At 46.6% G+C, this 21980-nt stretch overlaps 1 protein-coding gene across 5 annotated transcripts; it reads left to right on the plus strand.

The window, feature by feature from the left end:
- Positions 1–114: 114 nt before the first annotated feature.
- acot7 (acyl-CoA thioesterase 7) lies at positions 115–19577 on the plus strand. Of its 5 annotated transcripts, XM_060051372.1 has the most exons (8): positions 115–739; positions 3258–3478; positions 4397–4514; positions 7288–7444; positions 17359–17450; positions 17989–18103; positions 18522–18536; positions 18893–19577. In XM_060051372.1, the coding sequence occupies exons 1-8, from the start codon at positions 734–736 to the stop codon at positions 19054–19056; spliced, it is 888 nt and encodes a 295-aa protein (XP_059907355.1). In that variant the 5' UTR covers positions 115–733; the 3' UTR covers positions 19057–19577. The 5 variants fall into 5 exon arrangements, with proteins under 5 accessions (XP_059907355.1, XP_059907366.1, XP_059907385.1 ...); XM_060051383.1 differs by lacking the exon at positions 18522–18536 and having other exon boundaries at positions 116–739; XM_060051402.1 differs by lacking the exon at positions 3258–3478 and having other exon boundaries at positions 120–739.
- Positions 19578–21980: the final 2403 nt, after the last annotated feature.

Raw genomic sequence — 21980 nt, forward strand, 5'->3', positions numbered from 1 at the left:
TGGAGTTATTGGTCGAACAGACGCCTTCACAAACAGACAGTCTCTGCTGCCCTCTACTGGCCACGCCTCGCATCGACGCATTTAAAGAAGTACGGAAATCCCTTTGTGTTGATCTGAACCTTGTGGAAAATATTTTGAATCCGTAAGCCACGTAAAAATGTATTAATATAGATAACAAAACCAACAACAACCTATGCTATATAGGCCTTGCTGTCACTGTTACGAATATACATTAGCATACATTTCCTAGCATGACAACATGATATCCACGCAATGAGAATTGTAATTGTTTTCTCTGCTAGGGGTTGCTGACGTTTTTCTTTTCCCGCCTATGTTCGTAAGCCAAGAAGCGGAATGACAACTAATACCATCTATGGGAAATGTAACGTCGAAAGCTTTAAACTACCGGTTTAGTGGAACAGGAAATAGGCAGATCGGCAGATTCGGCACATTAAACCGTCCCATCAACCCACGCGATGACTCTGCGAGAACACCGGTCCTACTGTTTCTAATTCATAATTTACACCGTCCAATTTGAAGGCTGTTCATCGTTTTTTCCAAGGACACCTGAGGTGCAGAGCCATCCTACTATTAGACGGCATATCGAAGCTGGGGTCTGTAGTACCATCTGTCTACACTGCAAACTGGGCGCCCAGACTCAACCATCCAAGCCAGGAGATACCGCCACAATGTCCGAACACAAGTGCGCGTTTGCCGTGTCTTCTCTTCAGTTATGCAGGTAGGCTGTATGCATATTTCTATTTAAAACTCCCGTGTAACCCGGTTGTTTTAAGAATCGAATAGCCGGGGGAACAACGACGTCATCCGACTGGTTTATGATAACATAATCCCCGGGGAGATCTTGTAGGTTGTAGCCTACATTCCAGGTACCGAGGCATCGCCACGCCTGCTCTGAATACCAGATAATCTGGTTATGAACGTCATCTATGCACATCAAGTGCTTTGAGGCTATGCGTTAATACGACCCGGGGCGAATGGCAGAAGTAGGATTCATTCATTCATAAAACGGATGTGGCCTCTCGAATGTTATACTCTCATCACGATGCTTCGCCGGTAGAGCAGGATTCAACTAGGCTATACAAATATCATGGTCATGCCAAGGCAAGGGTCTCCGTTGCAGTAAGATTTTATAAATATAAAGTAGGCTACTCTATACACTTGAAGAAACTTTACCGACTGGAATAACGGTATGGAATGACAATGCCATGACAGTACTATTATTGCTATTCAAGACAGAGGAAAATATCTTTCGACCATGTGGTCAACCAAAGTCGATCAGGTGTTTCACTTTTTCATATTTTTCTTTTTATTGGGAAATGAAAAACGCCGATAGCGTATCGTCCAGTCACGCGGCCTGGTCGGGGTCTGCTGCTAGGGGGAGGAGCTATTCGTGATGACGTCATGCCCCTAGAAACAGATGCTGGAGAATATACACCTCTAGCAGCTCACCACATCCTGATTATGTCTGGGAGCCGGACACAGTCATCTATATAAAACATGTGGACGTCAGTGCAGAGCCTTAGCTGAGGCACAAATCTATTGATTCAGCAATACTTTAGTTTACTTTACAAGTAAACAGAAATTAAACATGATTTTCGGTGGAGCGCCCGCTGCAGTAGACGCGACCGATTATTTTACTGAGGCATGAGGAAAGACCTTTTGCACAATAGTCTGGGAGAGAAACACAAAATACATAACAATGCGATCCATAACTTCAGTCTGCAGTAGAAGTCCTATCTCTAAAGCACAGGACACAGTTCAGGAGTCCCAAGCCTGATATGAGAGCGATTTGAAGCCTTTTAAAAGTATTTATGTGGCCAGCCCCCACTTTAACCATTAAACATTACAATACCCATTGGCCCATTGCCAACAAGAAACCACCATAACCTGAAATGACACTGTACAAGCCTAGTGTTTATCATCCATGTGTGTCAAGTGACTGTGTGTGAGTACATGCTAGTAGAAAACACAACTGTAAATGTTCTACAGTACCTGTCAAAAACACATTACATTAAGATAAAGCTGCTATTGATAGATAGCTGAAACAATGGCGTAAGGCGACGGCCTGTCTTGGTTGCTGGGGTTGTAGTAAGTCATACCTTTCTCACCTGGTGACATGTGGTTTGTCCATCCCTGGTACGGGTCTAATCGACCATAAAGCAGTTTTATTCACACCAACGGCTCCTGCCGTCAACATGTTCACCTTTGGGACCAGAATTTCTACTGCTCTTCCGACGAGATGGACTATTATGAGGTTGTTCAAATCGTCCCATCTTTTCCCTGGCTATTTTCCTCACAGGTACCAGTGGTAGTCTTTATTGTTGTGTGTTTATGCAGATTAAAATATATATAGGAAGATAATCTAATTTTATAATGAATTGGAATATTACAAATTATTAGGGGGTTAAAAAGGTTGAAGTAGTTTAGTTTTTATTTTATTTATTATTTTGTTAATATACCTTCATGTACAAGTTGTAAGATGTATTAGCTGGATCAATTCAAAATACCCAATTCAATTTTCCTTTTTTTAAGGTTATAATCTTGTAATAAATACATTTTCTGGACTTTGAAAAGTACTATATGATTATGACCGCATGTTTTGACACATTCCATTCTCAAAGCAGAAACCTGTTTGTTGAGCTGGGTTTCAAGGAGCTTGTTTTCAGGTTAACGGGGTGAGAATTCAGTGAATGCCAGAATACTTCGGTTTCCGATACCTAAAACTTCTCTCGGTTCAGTTACCATGGCGTTTCACCATCTGAGCCTAACCTGGACAATACCTCTTTGTTTTATAGCTATGTTTTTATAGCTAAGAAAATACAAATTCACAGGCATACAAATGACAATTTCTTCATATGTGGCATGTTACTTGACATGGTAAAACCATGGAACTGTTGAAGTAAAATAGAAAAAAAAAGGGCAGTTTACACTACGGCTCAGCTAGCACGTTGTGCTAACAAAGTGCTTATCAGCGCAGGTCAAACAGCACGGTGCCTTCTCGCATTAATAACAGCCTGCTAGGTCGCTACCTACTGCCTACATCCTAAGAGGCAACTGGTAGCTGTGGCCCCGTTCCCATGGCAACCGCGCTGCACTGACAGATGTCCTTGTTCAACCGGCGTATCATAGTAGGGATGGCTCCGGAGGCGGAGTCAACGTTTTTGTTGTGGTTGAGAACACTATGTGTTCGTCCTGAAACATGAATGTGGATGTCGCTTTGTGACACTCGCACACAGAGGGGAGACGGCCTAGCGAGAGAGTCACCTACAGTCACCGGGACTGGAGAGACGGAGAGACCGAGGATGAATTGCTTTATGCCACGGAGCACTAGACGGATGATTGAGGAGCGCAGATTGCATAATGAACGGCAACAAGTCCTCATCAGGAAACTGAGTAGGGAGATGTATCAGGAACAGGGAAGCGACCCCCGTCTGGGGACCAGACACCAGCTCAGCAGGTAGCCGACACACTCGCACACCAACAGTACGTAAGAACATTAATGCACACAGACACCGATTAATGCAGACACACATTGCAGACACACACCGACAGACACAGACACGCATACACACAAGTTCATACACACACAGACAGACAAATGTACACATACAGTACAGACGGACAGAGAGACAGACAGACAAGCAGACGTACATACAATGCAGGCACACATACACAGAGAGACAGATTCACAATGAAGCAGTACATTGTAGTCTGAGGATGACATCGACCTCTGATCTTCTTTTGTTGGTTTCAGTTGAGGCGTCAGAACAGTAAAGGAATGAATGGCACTGTAATAAATAAGACAAAGTGATACTTGTGTTCTAGCACTTCCAGTCAACATATCTTGTTCTGGTAACCTATCTGCACTACTACTCAACCTGTTCTGATCCCGGCAGCTACTCTGCATACTCTCCAGTTGTTTTCATGAACTGTTGGTGCATCAAGTATACTTTTGTTTGTAGCTGCTCTGATATGTATGGCACACTTTGATTGATCAATGTGTCTGATACATGACACAATATCAAAGACACTTGAAGAGATATGTGACCTGCTGTTTAACCTAAGTGCAAAAGTTGAACTCTCACTGTTCTTAAAATTCATGTGTATTTTGCCTCAAACCAAGGGTCAAAGGTCAAAGGAGCAACAGACCCATAGTATGTATCTTCGCTGTGTTATGCTTATTCTTACATAATATATAGCTGTGTGATGCTAATGCATCTACTATGTGTTGTTTACATATTCTTACCATACAAATAAATAAAAATACCAAACCTAGATACCATAGCGCAGGCTTAACATGTGATTACGCATCGAGGAGTAACATCGGCAAGACGCCGTGGCGTTCACCATGCCCTACTGTGTTGTTGTCCGCTAGGCTCATGCGACCGGACGATGCAAACATCTTCGGCAGCGTGCACGGCGGCACGATCCTGAGGATGATCGAGGAAGCCGGGGGCATCATCAGCACGCGCCACTGCAACACGCAGGATGGGGTGAGGATATCTCTGTCTGTTTTATGCTCTCGATTTATATTTATAGAGTATATTTAGTATGTAGGCAAAGCAAGGAGAGATGGTGATGGTGGTGGTAGCATAAGGTCGTGGTGTTGGTAATAGCATTAGGTAGTGATGGTGGTAGTATAAGGTAGTGGTGTTGGTAATAGCATTAGGTAGTGATGGTGGTGGTAGTATAAGGTAGTGGTGTTGGTAATAGCATTAGGTAGTGATGGTGGTAGTATAAGGTAGTGGTGTTGGTAATAGCATTAGGTAGTGATGGTGGTAGTATGAGGTAGTGGTGTTGGTAATAGCATTAGGTAGTGATGGTGGTAGTATAAGGTAGTGGTGTTGGTAATAGCATTAGGTAGTGATGGTGGTAGTATAAGGTAGTGGTGTTGGTAATAGCATTAGGTAGTGATGGTGGTAGTATAAGGTAGTGGTGTTGGTAATAGCATTAGGTAGTGATGGTGGTAGTATAAGGTAGTGGTGTTGGTAATAGCATTAGGTAGTGATGGTGGTAGTATAAGGTAGTGGTGTTGGTAATAGCATTAGGTAGTGGTGGTGGTAGTATAAGGTAGTGGTGTTGGTAATAGCATTAGGTAGTGATGGTGGTAGTATAAGGTAGTGGTGTTGGTAATAGCATTAGGTAGTGATGGTGGTAGTATAAGGTAGTGGTGTTGGTAATAGCATTAGGTAGTGATGGTGGTAGTATAAGGTAGTGGTGTTGGTAATAGCATTAGGTAGTGATGGTGGTAGTATAAGGTAGTGGTGTTGGTAATAGCATTAGGTAGTGGTGGTGGTAGTATAAGGTAGTTGTGTTGGTAATAGCATTAGGTAGTGATGGTGGTAGTATAAGGTAGTGGTGTTGGTAATAGCATTAGGTAGTGATGGTGGTAGTATAAGGTAGTGGTGTTGGTAATAGCATTAGGTAGTGATGGTGGTAGTATAAGGTAGTGGTGTTGGTAATAGCATTAGGTAGTGATGGTGGTAGTATAAGGTAGTGGTGTTGGTAATAGCATTAGGTAGTGATGGTGGTAGTATAAGGTAGTGGTGTTGGTAATAGCATTAGGTAGTGATGGTGGTAGTATAAGGTAGTGGTGTTGGTAATAGCATTAGGTAGTGATGGTGGTAGTATAAGGTAGTGGTGTTGGTAATAGTATTAGGTTGTGCTAGTGGTAGTATTAGGTTGTGATGTTGTTGATAGTGGAGATGGTGGTAGTATGTGATGGTGGTTGTGGTGTTAGTAGGTTGTGGCGGTGGTGGTAGTATTAGGTAAGGATGGTGGTAGTGGTGGTGGTGGTGTTACTAATTGTATTAGGAAGTGCTGGTGGTGGTGTTGTTACTAGGTGGTGGTGGTAGTATGTAGTGATAGTGGTGGTGGTGCTAGTAGTATTAGGTAGTAATAATAATAATAATAATAATAATACATTTAATTTAGAGGCGCCTTTCAAGACACCCAAGGTCACCTTACAGAGCATATAGTCATCATTCAAAACTATGTAAAACAGACTAGGAATAAAAGGAAAACAGAGGTTAAACATGAAGAATAATAATAATTAATGACACTCAAAGACGCCTAAAGTGAAGGGGGGACCTCACTAACCACCACCAATATGTAGCACCCACTTGGGTGATGCACGGCAGCCAATCGGTGCCAGAACGCTCACTGCACACCAGCTTGAGGTGGAGAGTTAGGGATGATGGTAGTGATGGGTATTATGTGGTGGTGGAGGTGGTGTTTGTAGGTTGTGGTAGTAGTGGTAGTGTAAGGGAGTGATGGTGGTAGTGTTGGTGGTGGTGCTAGTAGTATAAGGTAGTGGTGGTGGTGTTGGTGTTACTAGGTGGTGGTGGTGGTGGTGGTGGCAGTAGCAGGTAGTGATTGTGGTGGTGGTGGTGGTGGTGATGGTTGCAGGTAGTGATGGTTGCAGGTAGTGTTGGTGGTGGTGCTAGTAGTATAAGGTAGTGGTGGTGTTTTTAGTCATATCAGGTCATATATATCAGTCATTTTATGATGGTGGTAGGAGTGTTGTAGCTGTGAACTTTGTACTTATATTGGAAAGCAAACACATTAAGTACTGCACACACAAGTTAGCTTATTTTTATCTTGTGCATACCTGTAGCGTAAAGGAGCGCCATGTCTGATGCTACTTCCGATCACACCCAAGTTCACCTTTTACCTACATTTTGCCTACCTGCATTTACTGATGCATATCAAAGACATGAATACATGACTGTACATTTATGAACCTTGAAGGGTTAGGTCCATATACAAACATGAACTCATGCAAAGTATATTTAAGTAGATTGAATCTAGTAATTTGGAGACGCAGTAACTAAAGTGTGTTCATCATGCTTTCTTTTTCCTAGCATTTTCCCTCAATAGCCCTCATAATAATTTCAAACAACTTCAACTTCGCTTTCTTCAGCAATGTTTTCATGTTGGCCAGCCCGAAGAAGACAAACATATACTATTAAATCAGGGCTCAGACTTTTCTGCTTGCCGTTACTTTTCATGAAAGAAAAAAGTAACGTCCGCTCTGTGGCTGGCATATACTCTTGACCTAATTGTTTTATTTTAGGTTTGTCTTTAAACGATTGTCCTTTCAAATGTGATTCCTGCGTATGTAAAGGACTAAGAATATCCTTTGTGTATGAGGGGTGCTACATAAATAACGATGCCTTGCCACATCCATCGGAAGGCCTAGCCTCCGTACACCCCATCGCTCGTCGTCGTCTTCACGGTGTGTCCGCCCTGTCCTCTCTGCCTCAGGACCGCTGCGTTGCCGTGCTGGGGCGGGTGGAGAAGACGGAGTTCCTGTCGCCGATGTTCATCGGAGAGGTGGCCCACGTGTGTGCAGAGATCACCTACACCTCCGAGCATTCGGTGGAGGTCCAGGTCCACGTCATGTCCGAGAACGTCCTCACAGGTAAGGGAGAAGGACGGTCATCGATGGCATGTATGACGGAGTGACTGAGAGGCGTCCACGTGGGTAAAGATCACTTCCGATGACTGGTAGGACCATGGCGGATGGTCTGCGTGACTGAACAGTCTTAACCAATGTCCTGGTGTAATTCTGCACCACGGCTGAATTTCAGGGAACGTCTTCAAATACTGTGTTTTGGGCCTACTAATATCTATATTAAAGCATCCATAAAGTAGCATGCCATGGGACCTTTAAGGCATTTAGCAGGCACTTTTATCCAAAGCCTCTGCTATATGCTCTAAATGTAAAATAAAATGTGAGTCAACCCTTCTCATTAACAAGGTGATTCAAAGCTGTGTTTAATTTGATGAAATTATACAATTATCATTGTTTCTAGACAGGTTCACCCTTACCCTACTTCTGCTGTGATGCCAGCGTAGATAAGATGAACGGATATACAATCACCATCCATCAACTAAAACACGAGCACAAACACTCCTTTGACATACCTCCCACACAAGCATGCAGCCATGTTACATAGCTCACATTCTCACGTTCTGTAACGCACACGGAAACATACGGGCTTCCAAGGCTTCAGGCTAGGAGATGACCCTGTAGTTGATTCTGTAAACAGTGTGGAACCAAATTTGTGGGAGTGATACGAGGAAAAATTAACTCAATTTGGAATCAAGCCGTATTTGAAATAGGATTCATCACACGATATTAACGCTCTACCCGCTATTGATTCACTCGACATAGTGAATTATCATGAAGACCTCGTACTAAACCAGACATCAAATGAGAGCTATCAAAAGCCTGGTGGCATATCACGTTTTGGTTGGGTTCACAAATTGGCAACTAGTGTATCCTTTTAGGTTTCCTTTTAAAACTGCTCCCAAGTCATTATGCTAAGAATGGGTTGTACTTATGTACTTATTGTAAGTCGCTGTGGATAAAAGCGTCTGCTAAATGCCCTAAATGTAAATGGGTTTTACTACCGTTAACCCGGCAGAACAAGCCTTATTAACTTTGCTAGAAACCCTTGTATCATCAAAACATAAAGCTTGAACACACCATGAACCTCCAAGGAACATTCATCTCAACTTACTACAACTTACTTAGTGTATGTCTAGCCCGTGAACACTTTCTGCCCTCCATCTCATGTTCGCTCCACTAGTATGGCCTGATCTGCAAACCACCTCTATTATCTATACATGCCTTCCAAAATCCTTATTATTCCTTGACACTGCAACCAATTGATAAAACAACAGTCTAACCATGATCACTTATTACCTTGCTCTTGTTGTGTCCAAGAGAAGGTTAATGGGGTCAAAGGGCTATATTTGTTTTCACCACTAGATGGCAGCATAGGACTTAAGGCGCTGCAGCGGTTGAAAGCTTTTTCGCCCCTCCTACACAACCCCACTCCCCACCCCTTAATGAGTCACTGTTTTACAAGCCTTGACTGGAGTGCAACAACTACAAGCAGCAATGCGGTAATCACCGTGGCCTTTGTCACGCTGAGGCAAATTCTCATTGGTTACCGGGGCTGATTATCTTTGGCTTAGCAATGTGTGCGTGCCGTGCACGTGTTGCTTTGCAAGCGTGTCAATGAGCTGACTCAGAGTTAGTGTGAGTTTCCTGAGAGCAAATGGAAAGGGACCGAACATTGGCAGACAGCATCTCTCAAATTATTGATAGTGTGTGCACTTAAGCACGCATGCACACACATTAAACCGAGACGCACAGGAAGACGCGCTCCTTATGCCCTGAACCATTAAGCAGTAGCTCATTTATTAACGTTCACGTACCAGTAATACTTTGATGAGCGAGAGAGGGGAGGGAGAAGGAGAGACAGAGAGAGAGAGAGTCGTGGGGAGAAAAAGAGGTGTGAGAAACAAAGAGGAATCCCCTAGGCGACCGTTGCCCTGGCAACAGCCTTGTCCTGGTTGCCTGGTTGCGTGGCCGGTGGGCCGGTCGGTCGCTGAGTGCACAGATGTGACATGACAGGTGGAGAGCAAAATTTAAACGGGCACCTCCACGGACAGCCCTCAACACAGGGGTCCTTCGTGAAGGGAGGGGATCACCAAAAGTGGGGATGGGAGGGAGGGAGGCCGGGAGGAAAACAGGGGGGGGAGCTATGTGAAGGATGATACACTGGTCACCCTGTGTTGGTCGCCCAGATTGCTACATTTGAGTGGCTTTTGGTGGTAGCTTTTCAATTATTCATTTAGTCGTTATATAACATTTTTGATGAAATAAAGAAAGTGGGGAAGAGTGTGCTTCTGGCACCAGTGAGAAAAAGACAAAGAGTGACATTGGCCTGCAGAATGGTGAATGGGGTTTTGTAAGCTTTAATCAATCAGAATTTCTATTTCCTGTCTCTTCTCTTCATTGATTCATTGTGTTTTTTTTCCAGAAGCTTGTAACTCAGGGTAACACCTACAGTGTGCACATATTCACCGTGAGTGCGTGGGTCTGTGTGGGTCATCACTATAGTTATTGGAGATTTCATCAGTGATCGGGATAATATCGACCAATCAGGAAGCTGCATGGATAGTTCCGATAAGGCCGGACAGCGGATCAGTTTACCGTAACCTAGCCTTTAAGACTGGGAAAAGCCAACGTTCCGAGAACCCGATTCCCGGGGGGATTCCCCGCTCTCATATTTTTCCATCATCGCTATATCGCCATGCCAACTGATGGTCTGGTCTCAGGTGTGTGCACGTCTGCAGGTGTGTCTGTGTGTGCACGTCTGCAAGTGTGTGCACACGGGCATGTCTGCACGTCTGTCTGTGTGTGCACTTCTGCAGGTGTGTGCATGCGTGCGCATCTGAAGACGTGTGCACGTCTGCGGGTGCGGGACTCGTGCCGTCGGCTTGTGTGTGTGCACATGTGCATGTCTACAGGGACGTGCCCATGTGCACGTCTGCGGCTGTGTGCACGGGTGCATGTGTGTGTGCTGTGCGCGTGTCTGCAGGTATGTGCACGTGTGCACGGGCAGGTATGTGCACGAGTGCCGCTGGAGCGCATGATGCGTTTGGCCCTTTAAAGTTCCCCAGCAGCGGAGGCGCACGGGAAGGAGAGGTTAACATCAGCTGACGTCGGTTTGTTCTGTCATGTTGGGTTAGTGTCCGGTCTCACACTCTGACTGTGGCCCAGTCAGACCCGGGCTGCATTCCAACAGTACTTCTGTAGGCCGTTCCACTCACCGCGGCTTCCTACGAGACCCGGGCTGCGTTCCAATGAGTGGTTCTATTGCCGACCGGACTGAAGATATCTGTGTGTGCTAGACAGCATAAGCTTGGGAGGTTTGTCTACCAGATGTACGTTTGTAACACCAGTCTCAACGTTTTGCTTGGCCCACAACAGTCGGCAACGTCACCTTTCATGACAAAGAAGCAAATCGGCTGTCTCAGACATAGGACTTCCTTCCTAGGAAACAGTGTTCAATTCTATTCAATTAAAAAAACTGTATTGATCCCGGAGGAGCCTTTCCTGAAATTGGAACACAGCCCAGGTCTGTTGGAACGCAGCCCACTCCTTTGGCCCTGTGAGACCTGGACAATGCACCTGCACGCTTCCCCCCTCCCCCCACCTCCCCCGCAGACGTGTGCACATGAGGTCATGCCCTTACTAGCACACATATCACACACACAAGCACACACACACACGCGCGCACACACTGAAAATCACATACAGAGCGAACTTGGATACACATACAAAGACAGCCCCCCTAAACACCGTCTATTATCCGCACAAGCACACACACGCTTGCCAACACACGCTTACACACCGTCCCACGCCCACTCTGATCAGACACACACGCGGGTGTGTGTGACTCCACAACACTTCCACCGATTCAGCCCGTGCCGCTCTACCGGCTGGTGCCGTGGCTCCCAAGAATAGCAGCTCTGAGAGCCAGGGCCGGGGGGGGGGGGCTGGCGTGTGATCCTGCCCAGGCCGGGCTGCCTGCCGGATGATGGATGGACCGGGGAGGACCTGGGGCCAGGGCTCCAGACCTAGTATGGGGTTGGGATATTCTGGCAATGATTTCTCTCAACACTGGCGCGGTGCTGCTGTGTACAGGGGGGGAGGGAGCTGGGGGGAGGGGAGGGGAGGGGAGGGGAGGGGGAGTGGCTTAGTCTGTGTGGTGGGTGTGTGTGGAGTGTTGGCATGACTGGCACGCGCTGCAAGCGTGTGTGTGTGTGTGTGTGTGTGTGTGTGTGAATGTGTGTGTATGTGTGTGTGCATGTCCATAAGATGCGATTTCAAGTCTGAATGTGTGTGCGAATTGTATTTGCATTCGTATTTGCAATTGTGTGTGTGTGCGTGTGTGTTTGTGTGTGTGTGTGTCTGTGTGCATGTCCATGAGATGTGAATTCAAGTCTGAATGTGTGTGCAAATTGTTTTTGCATTCGCATTTGCAATTCTGTGTGTGTGTGTGTGTGTGTGGATGCATTAATGTTAATGCTAGAGATATCTTGTGTGTGTTCCTGTGTTAGTGTTTATGCTAGTGTGTCTGTGTGTGTCTGTGTGTGTATGTGTGTGTGTGTGTGCCTCCATGTGTGTGTGTTTGTCAGTCAGGCAGCATCTCGTCAGGTCTCGTTGCCCCAGGGGAGGCTGATGACTGTCCCTGCTGGCTTCACACGCACGCACGCACGCACACACACACACTCAGATATAAACTGAGGTACATACACTCTAAAAAGATAATATTGACTATAATGACACAAATAAACACACACACACACGCGCATACACACGTTCGACGACATGTACGCAAGCACATACAAACATCCACACGCACACACATGCAGGCACTGGCACATAGTCTGGGATCTGCAACGTGCCTGCTTAAAAACAAGCACACGCATTAATCATTCATAGATGTGAACATACACACACAACCACACACACACACACACACACACACACACACACACACACACACACACACACACACACACACACACACACACACACACACACACACACACACACACACACACACACACACAGAGTTGGGATACATGGAAAGCACACGTTCTTCCTTGCTCATGCAGTCTAATGCGTGCTCGTTATGGTTGATGCGACTAATGCATAGATACACACATGCTGCACATGAGCATACACACAGACATAGGCCCTGTCCCTGAAATACATAATGAAGGGCCATGACAAGCTGTGTCTCATGCTATTGGACAGTACATGGAATTTCACAGTCTTAACACACAAGATGTTGAGCAATACACATACGTTCACATACACACGCACACACACACACACACACACACACACACACATACACACACACACACACACACACACACACACACACACACACACACACACACACACACACACACACACACACACACACACACACTGGGACGTCAGATGTTCGAGGGCCCCTATTAGTTTATGATGATGATGTTTGAATAGAGATTTCTGTTTAGAAAGCTACACTCGACGTTCCATGTCCTCCGCATGTAAAGAGAGATCTGTGTTTACCTCAAGTTCCTATGAACTCCACTTACTCGTCGCCTGTCTCTAACCTCTCGCTCTGCGCAATCGGCTGCTGCTGGCGCGCAACGATGGAAAATCTCTCATGGGGGGCGGGGAAGGGTGGGTGGGAGATGGAGCACAGAGATCCCTCTCTACATCTGTCTCTCTCTGGCGCTGTCTCTCTCCTTATGTTTGTGTCTCTCTCTGGCGCTGTCTCTCTCCTTATGTTTGTGTCTCTCTCTGGCTCTGTCTCTCTCCTTATGTTTGTGTCTCTCTCTGGCGCTGTCTCTCTCCTTATGTTTGTGTCTCTCTCTGGCTCTGTCTCTCTCCTTATGTTTGTGTCTCTCTGGCGCTGTCTCTCTCCTTATGTTTGTGTCTCTCTCTGGCTCTGTCTCTCTCCTTATGTTTGTGTCTCTCTCTGGCGCTGTCTCTCTCCTTATGTTTGTGTCTCTCTCTGGCGCTGTCTCTCTCCTTATGTTTGTGTCTCTCTCTGGCTCTGTCTCTCTCCTTATGTTTGTGTCTCTCTCTGGCTCTGTCTCTCTCCTTATGTTTGTGTCTCTCTCTGGCGCTGTCTCCTTATGTTTGTGTCTCTCTCTGGCGCTGTCTCTCTCCTTATGTTTGTGTCTCTCTCTGTCTCTGTCTCTCTCCTTATGTTTGTGTCTCTCTCTGGCGCTGTCTCTCTCCTTATGTTTGTGTATCTCTCTGGCGCTGTCTCTCTCCTTATGTTTGTGTCTCTCTCTGGCGCTGTCTCTCTCCTTATGTTTGTGTCTCTCTCTGGCTCTGTCTCTCTCCTTATGTTTGTGTCTCTCTCTGGCGCTGTCTCTCTCTGTAAATGTGTCTCTCCTGTCTCTGTCTCTCTCTGTACGTGTCTCTCTCTGTCTCTGTCTCTCTCTGTAAATTTGTCTCTCTCTGTCTCTGTCTCTCTCTGTAAGTGTGTTTCTCTGTCTCTGTCTCTCAGTGTGTGTGTGTGTGTGTGTGTGTGTGTGTGTGTGTGTGTGTGTGTGTGTGTGTGTGTGTGTGTGTGTGTGTGTGTGTGTGTGTGTGTGCGTGTGTGTGTGTGTCTCTCTCTGTCTCTCTGTATTTGCGTTTGTTTCTCTGTCTCTGTGTGAGAGAGAGAGAGAGAGAGAGAGAGAGAGAGAGAGAGAGAGAGAGAGAGAGAGAGAGAGAGAGAGAGAGAGAGAGAGAGAGAGAGAGAGAGAGAGAGAGAGAGAATATATATAATATAAATGAGCAGAAGACGAAGAGACTGATGAAGAGAGGTGAATAATAGAGACGGGAGAACAGGCATGTGAAAAAGAGGTGTGTGTGTATGTGTGTGTGTGTGGGGGGTCATGTTATAATGTAGTGCCGACACAAATCGCTGGAGCTGGGCCAACATCTGGAGTTGCTGACCATAAACACGGCTCCTAAACACTGATCACTGGCACCAACACACTAAACGCTGGCCAAGATATTGAGATTGCAGATTAAAGTCACGCATCAAGAGGTTTAGTGGACATCTTGGCAGGCTGACGTGCATGCTGTTTTATTACACCGAGGGAGTCTCAGGATGACTCTCCCTGTTCTCTTTAGAAGGCGAGTAAAAGCATCATGAAGCTACGCCTGTATTTACGGTGCAATGAATGCCAATGCAATAAGGGTGCTTTATAAATGGCTCTATTGACTAATGCGCTGGTATTTTGAAAATCCAAACCCCAAAGGTGCCTCGCTCCTCTGATTGGAGAGAGAAAGTCGCGGCTAAAGCCCAGTTCAGACCAAAGATTCACCTTGCAACGGCTTGCAACGAGACGGTTTTAGAACGTCGCACGGGCGGTGTGAAGGGGTCGTTGCAAGGAGTCGCAAGGAGTTGCCAGAGATTGAACATGTCAAATCGCAAGGTCCTGTTTTAGAACGTGGCGATTTAACTATTTGTCTTCAGCCAATCACAGCACAGAACAACTTGTACGTCACAGCCTTACTCCGTCCCGGTACCGTACTGTCCACTCCAGCATAAAAATGTCCGATTGAAATATCCGATATCCGGAGAATGACAAAACACAGTAACTCTAGCCTACTTTAAAGCAAAATAAAAATAAAAATAATTGCAAACCTAACTAATCTAACCTAACCTACGCAAATGATGCTGTTGCGGCTCTCAGCTGTGCCAGAGCGTTCACAGTTGCTAGGGAAACCACCTAGCGTCGCAGCCCGTTGCAGCGCGTTGCGAGTTGCAAGCCGTTGCAAGGTGAATCTTTGGTCTGAACTGGGCTTAACAATGAAATGGTTGTGCAGCACGCACTTGCACGCTTACACACTTACAAACACACGGACACATGCGGACACGCACTCACACACACGCGCTCAACCGTACATGCCTCCGTCTGTATGGTGATGTAGGTAGCCACACAGCGGGCGGCTCCGCACGCCTCCCTGTTCCCCACTTCCTGCGTGCCGATACGTTTGGGAGCCGGCGAGCTATAAAGAGAGTGCGGTCGGCATGGCAACGTTGCCTGACCGCCGCCAGGCGCTCTCGCTCGGGCGTAAAATGCTAATGCTGCCGTTCCCCATAAGCCGCCCTCCCGTAAGCCACCGCCGCTCGCTCTCCTGGTTCTGACTCGGTGTCTCTCTCTCTCTCCTGGTTCTGACTCTGTCTCTCTCTCTCCTGGTTCTGACTCTGTGTCTCTCTCTCTCTCCTGGTTCTGACTCGGTGTCTCTCTCTCTTTCCTGGTTCTGACTATGTCTCTCTCTCTCCTGGTTCTGACTCGGTGTCTCTCTCTCTCTCCTGGTTCTGACTGTGTCTCTCTCTCCTGGTTCTGACTCTGCGTCTCTCTCTCTCCTGGTTCTGACTCTGCGTCTCTCTCTCTCCTGCTTCTGACTCTGCGTCTCTCTCTCTCCTGGTTCTGACTCTGCGTCTCTCTCTCTCCTGGTTCTGACTCTGCGTCTCTCTCTCTCCTGGTTCTGACTCGGTGTCTCTCTCTCTCCTGGTTCCTACTCTGCGTCTCTCTCTCTCTCCTGGTTCTGACTCGGTGTCTCTCCCTCTCCTGATCTCCACCCTGGGGTCCCCACTGGGTGCGGTGCTCTTTGCGGCCCCCTGTAGCTGAGTTTGAGCCCCCGTGTCTTTGCAGGGCCACCTGTTCCTGAGGGAAGAAGTGAGTGCAGGAGGAGGGCTTGTGTTGTCCCCTGCTGCCATTTTGGCCCCACAGAGGTGAAGGGAAGGAAGAAGGGACGCCGAGTTGTTATGACGACTGTGATGATGCGAAATTAATGCAACAGAATGTCGGCAGGAAGCCGGGAGATTTTAGAAGTGCAACAGACAGCATCAGACTTTTAATAAGATTGTTTGTAAGTCAAGGGAGACTTGATCTATTGTTCAGCTCTGACCTCCCTAACCTTTCTCATTATCCCCCCCCCCCCCCCCATAAAACAACACCACTTCAAAATGGCCCCTGCCGCTAGTAAGCAAATGAAGTGGAAGAAAGTGTAGGCAGAAGAGAGAAGACACCGCTATGACAACCCCCTCCACCTCGATCCTCAGATGTGGAATTCGTTATTTTCTGTCTCCAGATCGACAGAAAACTGAGAACTTTCTAGAACTCCACGAAACTACTCCCAGCTGAGTATATGAGCCCGACACAAAAATGTCTGAAGGGTTATAAATAGTGTGAAATACATGACATTATGATTTAGAAAACACACTCTGTAGACACTGTTTACTGTCAGAACGCTGCCGAGGACTCCATTGCTCACAATATCCCATTACATCAGTGCACCGGTGATCTTGATAGATGCGGCCACAAAAACAGCTCCCACAGCCAAATAATGTCTTTGATGGACTATCATTTCTGTGGAAGGGGAGGCTGTGTATCGATGTGGATGTGGAGTACTTCATTTCAATCACACATTATCTGCGTGGTGTGCTAATACATTAGCATACTGTTTCTGCACAGCACAGTGGGTACTGAGGAAGAAAGTATCAATTAAGATACTGTGTACTCAGTAGTATTCTTGTATAGAGTTTTTGTACCGTAAACTGTGTTGTGTCAATAAAGCTGCCTCATATATCCGACCAGGACTTTAATATCTCTCGCTGTATCTGACAACTTGTGTTTTGTGCTTCTTAATGCTGCGTGATGTGATTTTCTCCATCACAATTTAGCATAATTCAGCCTCATTTCATCTTTAAATTGGGTTAGAAACATTTCAGAATTGTGCAGTCTGACTGGTTTCGTAATGCGTCCACATTTCCTTAACTGGCCTGTATTGTGCTTTCGTTCGTACGTTCTGATATTCGTCTGTTGTTGCATGACGGACATTGGGGGATGGAGGTTGGTGATTGGCTGGTGAGTGGTGAGTGGCAACACCCTCACCACGGGATTATCGGCCCTCGCTGTAAATAAACCAGGACCTTGGTGTGCTCCCTGTGGCTGCAGGTTCCAAGAAGCTGACAAACAAGGCGGCCCTGTGGTACGTTCCCTGCTCCCTGAAGAACGTGGATAAGATCCTGGACGTCCCGCCCATCAAGGTATCCGTCTGCTTCCTGTTTGGGGGCAGGATTAGGGGATCAGAAGTGTGTTCTTGGCGTTGCATCCTTTTTAGGAGGCAGGATGGTCTATTGCAGGGGAACTCAAACTAGGAGTCCCCTACCTGCTCCTTAAGACCCTTTCTCTGTACTGTCTAACCCCTACCTGCTCCTTTATGCTCTCTCTCTGTACTGTCTATCCCCTACCGGCTCCTTAAGACCCTGTCTCTGTATTATCTAAGCCCTACCTGCTCCTTAAGACCCTTTCTCTACTCCTACCTGCTCCTTAATGCCCTGTACCAGAACTCCCAAGCTCAATGCTGAATTATCAAGCACACAGCTGGAAAAATGCTACAGTTATAACTCCCCCCCCCCCCCCCCCCCCCCCCCGTTACATCACTTTTCAGTTCAATTAAATGGAAACGTAGACATGCCCCTGTCAAGATCCTTTGACAAGAAGTCAAATCAGCTTATTTTACCCTGAGCTCCAAGCAAGCTGAGCGACAGCTAAAGGCCTAACTGCAGTGTACCTTGGCTCCAGTACACCAGCCCGGAGCAGGAGGAGGCGGGCAGGAAGAGACATGAGGTCCAGAGGACGGTCAGGCAGAACACCACGGAGCGCAACGAGGAGGTCCCCCCGCCAGCCTCCAAGCCAGGTACTGCAATGCACACACACACATGCACGCAGATGCATGCGCAGTTGCGCACGCACACACGCACGCACGCACGCACGCACGCACGCACGCATGCATGAAATCCGTGTTGATCGTTTCGCCTATTAATTTAATTGAGAGCTGGTTTCAATCAACACACAGAAATCATCATCTAGTGCCACGATGAATGTAGCTTGGGACCTACAAACCAAGGAGTCTCTGATTTATTTTCCGATTTTATCCCCGATTCGTTAGGAGTTAATGTTCTTTAATGTAATTCAATCATAAAATGCAATCCATGTTAACGTAATCAGCCCCTAGTTCAGTGTTGCTTGATCTGATTTGAGGTGTGTGTGATTCACACTGTTCTTGTGCTGATTACTGTGGTTTGATTCTTAACCCTTCCCATCGCGTGCGTCAGAGAGACCAATGAAGGGTAAGTTTCCTGGGAGCACTGTGAGTATGTGTCAGTGTGCAGTCCTGCCCCTGTTCGCCTCATTACAGCATTCACAATACCATTACCATCCTTTGAGCTTTGACGGCATTGTGAATGTTGTCTTGCTCTCTCGCTCTCCACCTCTCGCCCTCTGTCTCTCTTGCACACATGTGAACACATGCACGCGCATACATACACGCTAACGTGCGCACAAACACACACACACACACGCTAATGTGCGCACACATACTGTAAGCACAAGGGGTACACACACAAACACACACACTTTTTATATTTGTTAAGGTTGATTTGTAACTTTTGTGTTTGTGTATGTGTGTGTGTGTGTGTGTGTGCAGAGATCCACACTGTTGGATTCAGCCAATCCAGCCTGATCCATCTGGTGGGACCTAACGACTGCATGATGAACGACTTCGTCCACGGAGGTGAGCCCAACCATTATCTCTTTCTTCCATTCCCATTCCATTCCAGCCCTTTATTACAGAAGGGACATTTATCATGAAGGCATCCTTAAGAGACACATTCAAATCCCCCTGAGGTTCACAATTTAGTCCTTTTATCCAAAGCAACTTAAAGCGAATTCGGATCCATTGCTGTGGTTCAGCTGGTAGTTAAGGGGCATTCACAAGAATGCATACAGGTTAGTCTGCGGACGTTGGGGATCAAACCCAGGATCTTCCGACCGAGGGTTAAGCACCCTTACATCTACACTAGCCTAAGGAAATGCAAATTCAGTCTGTACCTTGACCTGAATACTCTTATAAAGACTTGAAGACTCATGTTAGTATAACACTCACATACACGCATCTATGGATACAAACATACACGCACATATAATAACAAACACACACTCACACACACATATACATACACACAGACAGGCACATATAAATACATACACACACACACACACACACACACGCACACACACACACACACACACACACACACACACACACACACACACACACACACACACACACACACACACACACACACACACACACACACACACAGATTAAATCACATACACGCACAAACAAAGCCATGTCCTTATCAAGCTTTAGCGCAGCCGATTCCCGTCATTTAGCGGCCTCTGCCTCTCAGTGATGGATGTTGTGCTCCGGGTTTTACGGGCCTGGCCTCGGCGTACTGAAGTACTGTTTCATGACGGCCTGTTTATCCAGAACACTGTGTTCCGGGTAGGTTCAGCGCCGGGCCACAGGCAATCACCTGCTGCATGTAACGAGGGGCTCTGCGTGTGTGTGTGTGTGTGTGTGTGTGTGGGGGGGGGCAGCGGGGACAAGGTTGAGGGGCTTTCAGTGGTTTTTGAAGGCAAGGAACGAACTTGAAAATGGAAAATTACAGTTTGTTTACAGGCTCTGCATGGCGGAGACAGTTCTTTTGTGTGTGTGTGTGTGTGTGTGTGTGTGTGTGTGTGTGTGTGTGTGTGTGTGTGTGTGTGTGTGTGTGTGTGTGTGTGTGTGTGTGTGTGCGTGTGTGTGTGTGTTCCTCCAAGAGAGACGCAGCCTGCTCCGGTTCCTTTATGGCTCTGTTTGTTGTGAAGTGTTATGACGAAGGCAATGAAGACGGGACGCACTACTAGCCACTAGCCCATTTTTGGTTTGGTGTGTGAATGTTTGTTTTGGGAATGTTTGTTTCGCAAAGGTTTTATTTATGAGGGTTTGTTAGCCTACGAGTAGGTTGACATAACATCAGCGGCAACGGGCGGTGATGTTAATAATACCTTTTTATTTTACAAATGAATCCAAGAGGGACTTGCTAAGAATAACTTTGAATATATACACGGACGAGTGGCAAGCTTTGAGAACGACTCGGGGAGCGATGAAGGTTGGAGCAGATTGCAAGGCTCAAGAGAAACGGCGAGAATAGACTAATGCCCAGATTAGCAGTCTGGGTGGGAAAGCGGTTGCTTGCTTGCTGAACCAATATGACAATCGATGTAAGGCTTTGACACATTGACATGAAGTAATTTAACCCAACCTGTCATCCACAACGACATGCTGAGAACACGGGACACCGCGGCCCCATGAACAGATTCTCTAATTTCATCAAGCTGTCATTGAGCCAGCTGTGTATCCCAGACAAACCAAAACAACTTAAATGCGCTAATCGTGAGATGGATAAAAATACAATAAGCCCAAAAAGACACATGTTTACTGGAGGTCAAGGTAACACACTGTGTATGGCAGCCTTCCATCAATGGACTGTGCGTGCGTGCGTGCATTTGATCCATCCCAAACCCTCTCCTCCCTCGAGTTGGTTCTTCTGCCAGGCTTAGAGGGACTTCAGACGCCATCGATTGAAGGGGAACTCTTCTTCATCGAGAGTGAGTGAAAGGGGGAGGAAGGTGGGAGAGAAAGAAGCATGCAGCTGGAAGGGAGGCAGCAAGGGCTCGGCCGCGTCAGCAGCAGATGTTTAATGGCTGACTTTTTCATTTGGAAAAAAACACTCAAAGAAACGCACACAGAAATCAGTCCAATTAGGGAAGCGGAGGGGGAACGCCATACGGAGGGCATTTTGTCCCCGGACCTCATCATCCGGCCCTCCACCTCTTTGTCTCTCATCCTCGTTCCTCAGCCATCTCGTCCTCCTTTCCACCTTCTCTCTCTCTCTCTCTCTCTCTCTCTCTCTCTCTCTCTCTCTCTCTCTCTCTCTCTCTCTCTCTCTCTCCCTTTCTTCCTCTCTCTCTTTCCCTCGCCCTCACTCCCTCTCTTTCCTTGTGTAAGGAATAATTAAGAAGAATTGTGTTCACTTCTCTCGTTTTTTGTTCCTCTCTTATCCCAAGTCTCTCCTAATCTAAATGTTGAATTATCAATGACACACCTGGAACAATGCTATAGTTATAACATGCTCCGGGTTATATCGCTTTTCAGTTCAATTCAATTCAATTGTCGGCATGCCCTGTCAAGATCATTTGACCAGAAGTCAAATAATCGTATTTTACCCTGAACTGCCAGTGAGGGGAAGGATGGATACAGCTCATCTCATACATATTGTCCGGCATCCATTTTGATGTTCTGGTAAAAAGGTGCGGTACCTAACTGCAAGGATCTATTTGTGATAAGACAGAGTGGAACAAGCACATCACATGGTGTAGTAAACAGAGCTAAATTATTAATATTGCTCCCAGATCTGCTGGCAGGCTTTAATATATTTTCTTCTTGAGGGCTACTCGAGTTTTCAGACACATTTTTAATCTACTTTTTGACGACTATTCTGTCTTTCTCGTTCTTGGCTCTCTCTGTTCTTTCTCATTCCTCTCTACCCTGTTATGTTGGAGGACAAGATGAGAGCTACAGTATAGTTGTATGTGGGCCTTGGGGTTGCCATAGCTCTCGCTCTACTGCTCATCAGAGATGGTAGGGCCGCGTTCGCCATAAGCAGATGAATGTCGGCAAAATA

The sequence above is a fragment of the Gadus macrocephalus genome, chromosome 1 (assembly GCF_031168955.1).
Source record: "Gadus macrocephalus chromosome 1, ASM3116895v1".
NCBI lineage: Eukaryota > Metazoa > Chordata > Actinopteri > Gadiformes > Gadidae > Gadus > Gadus macrocephalus.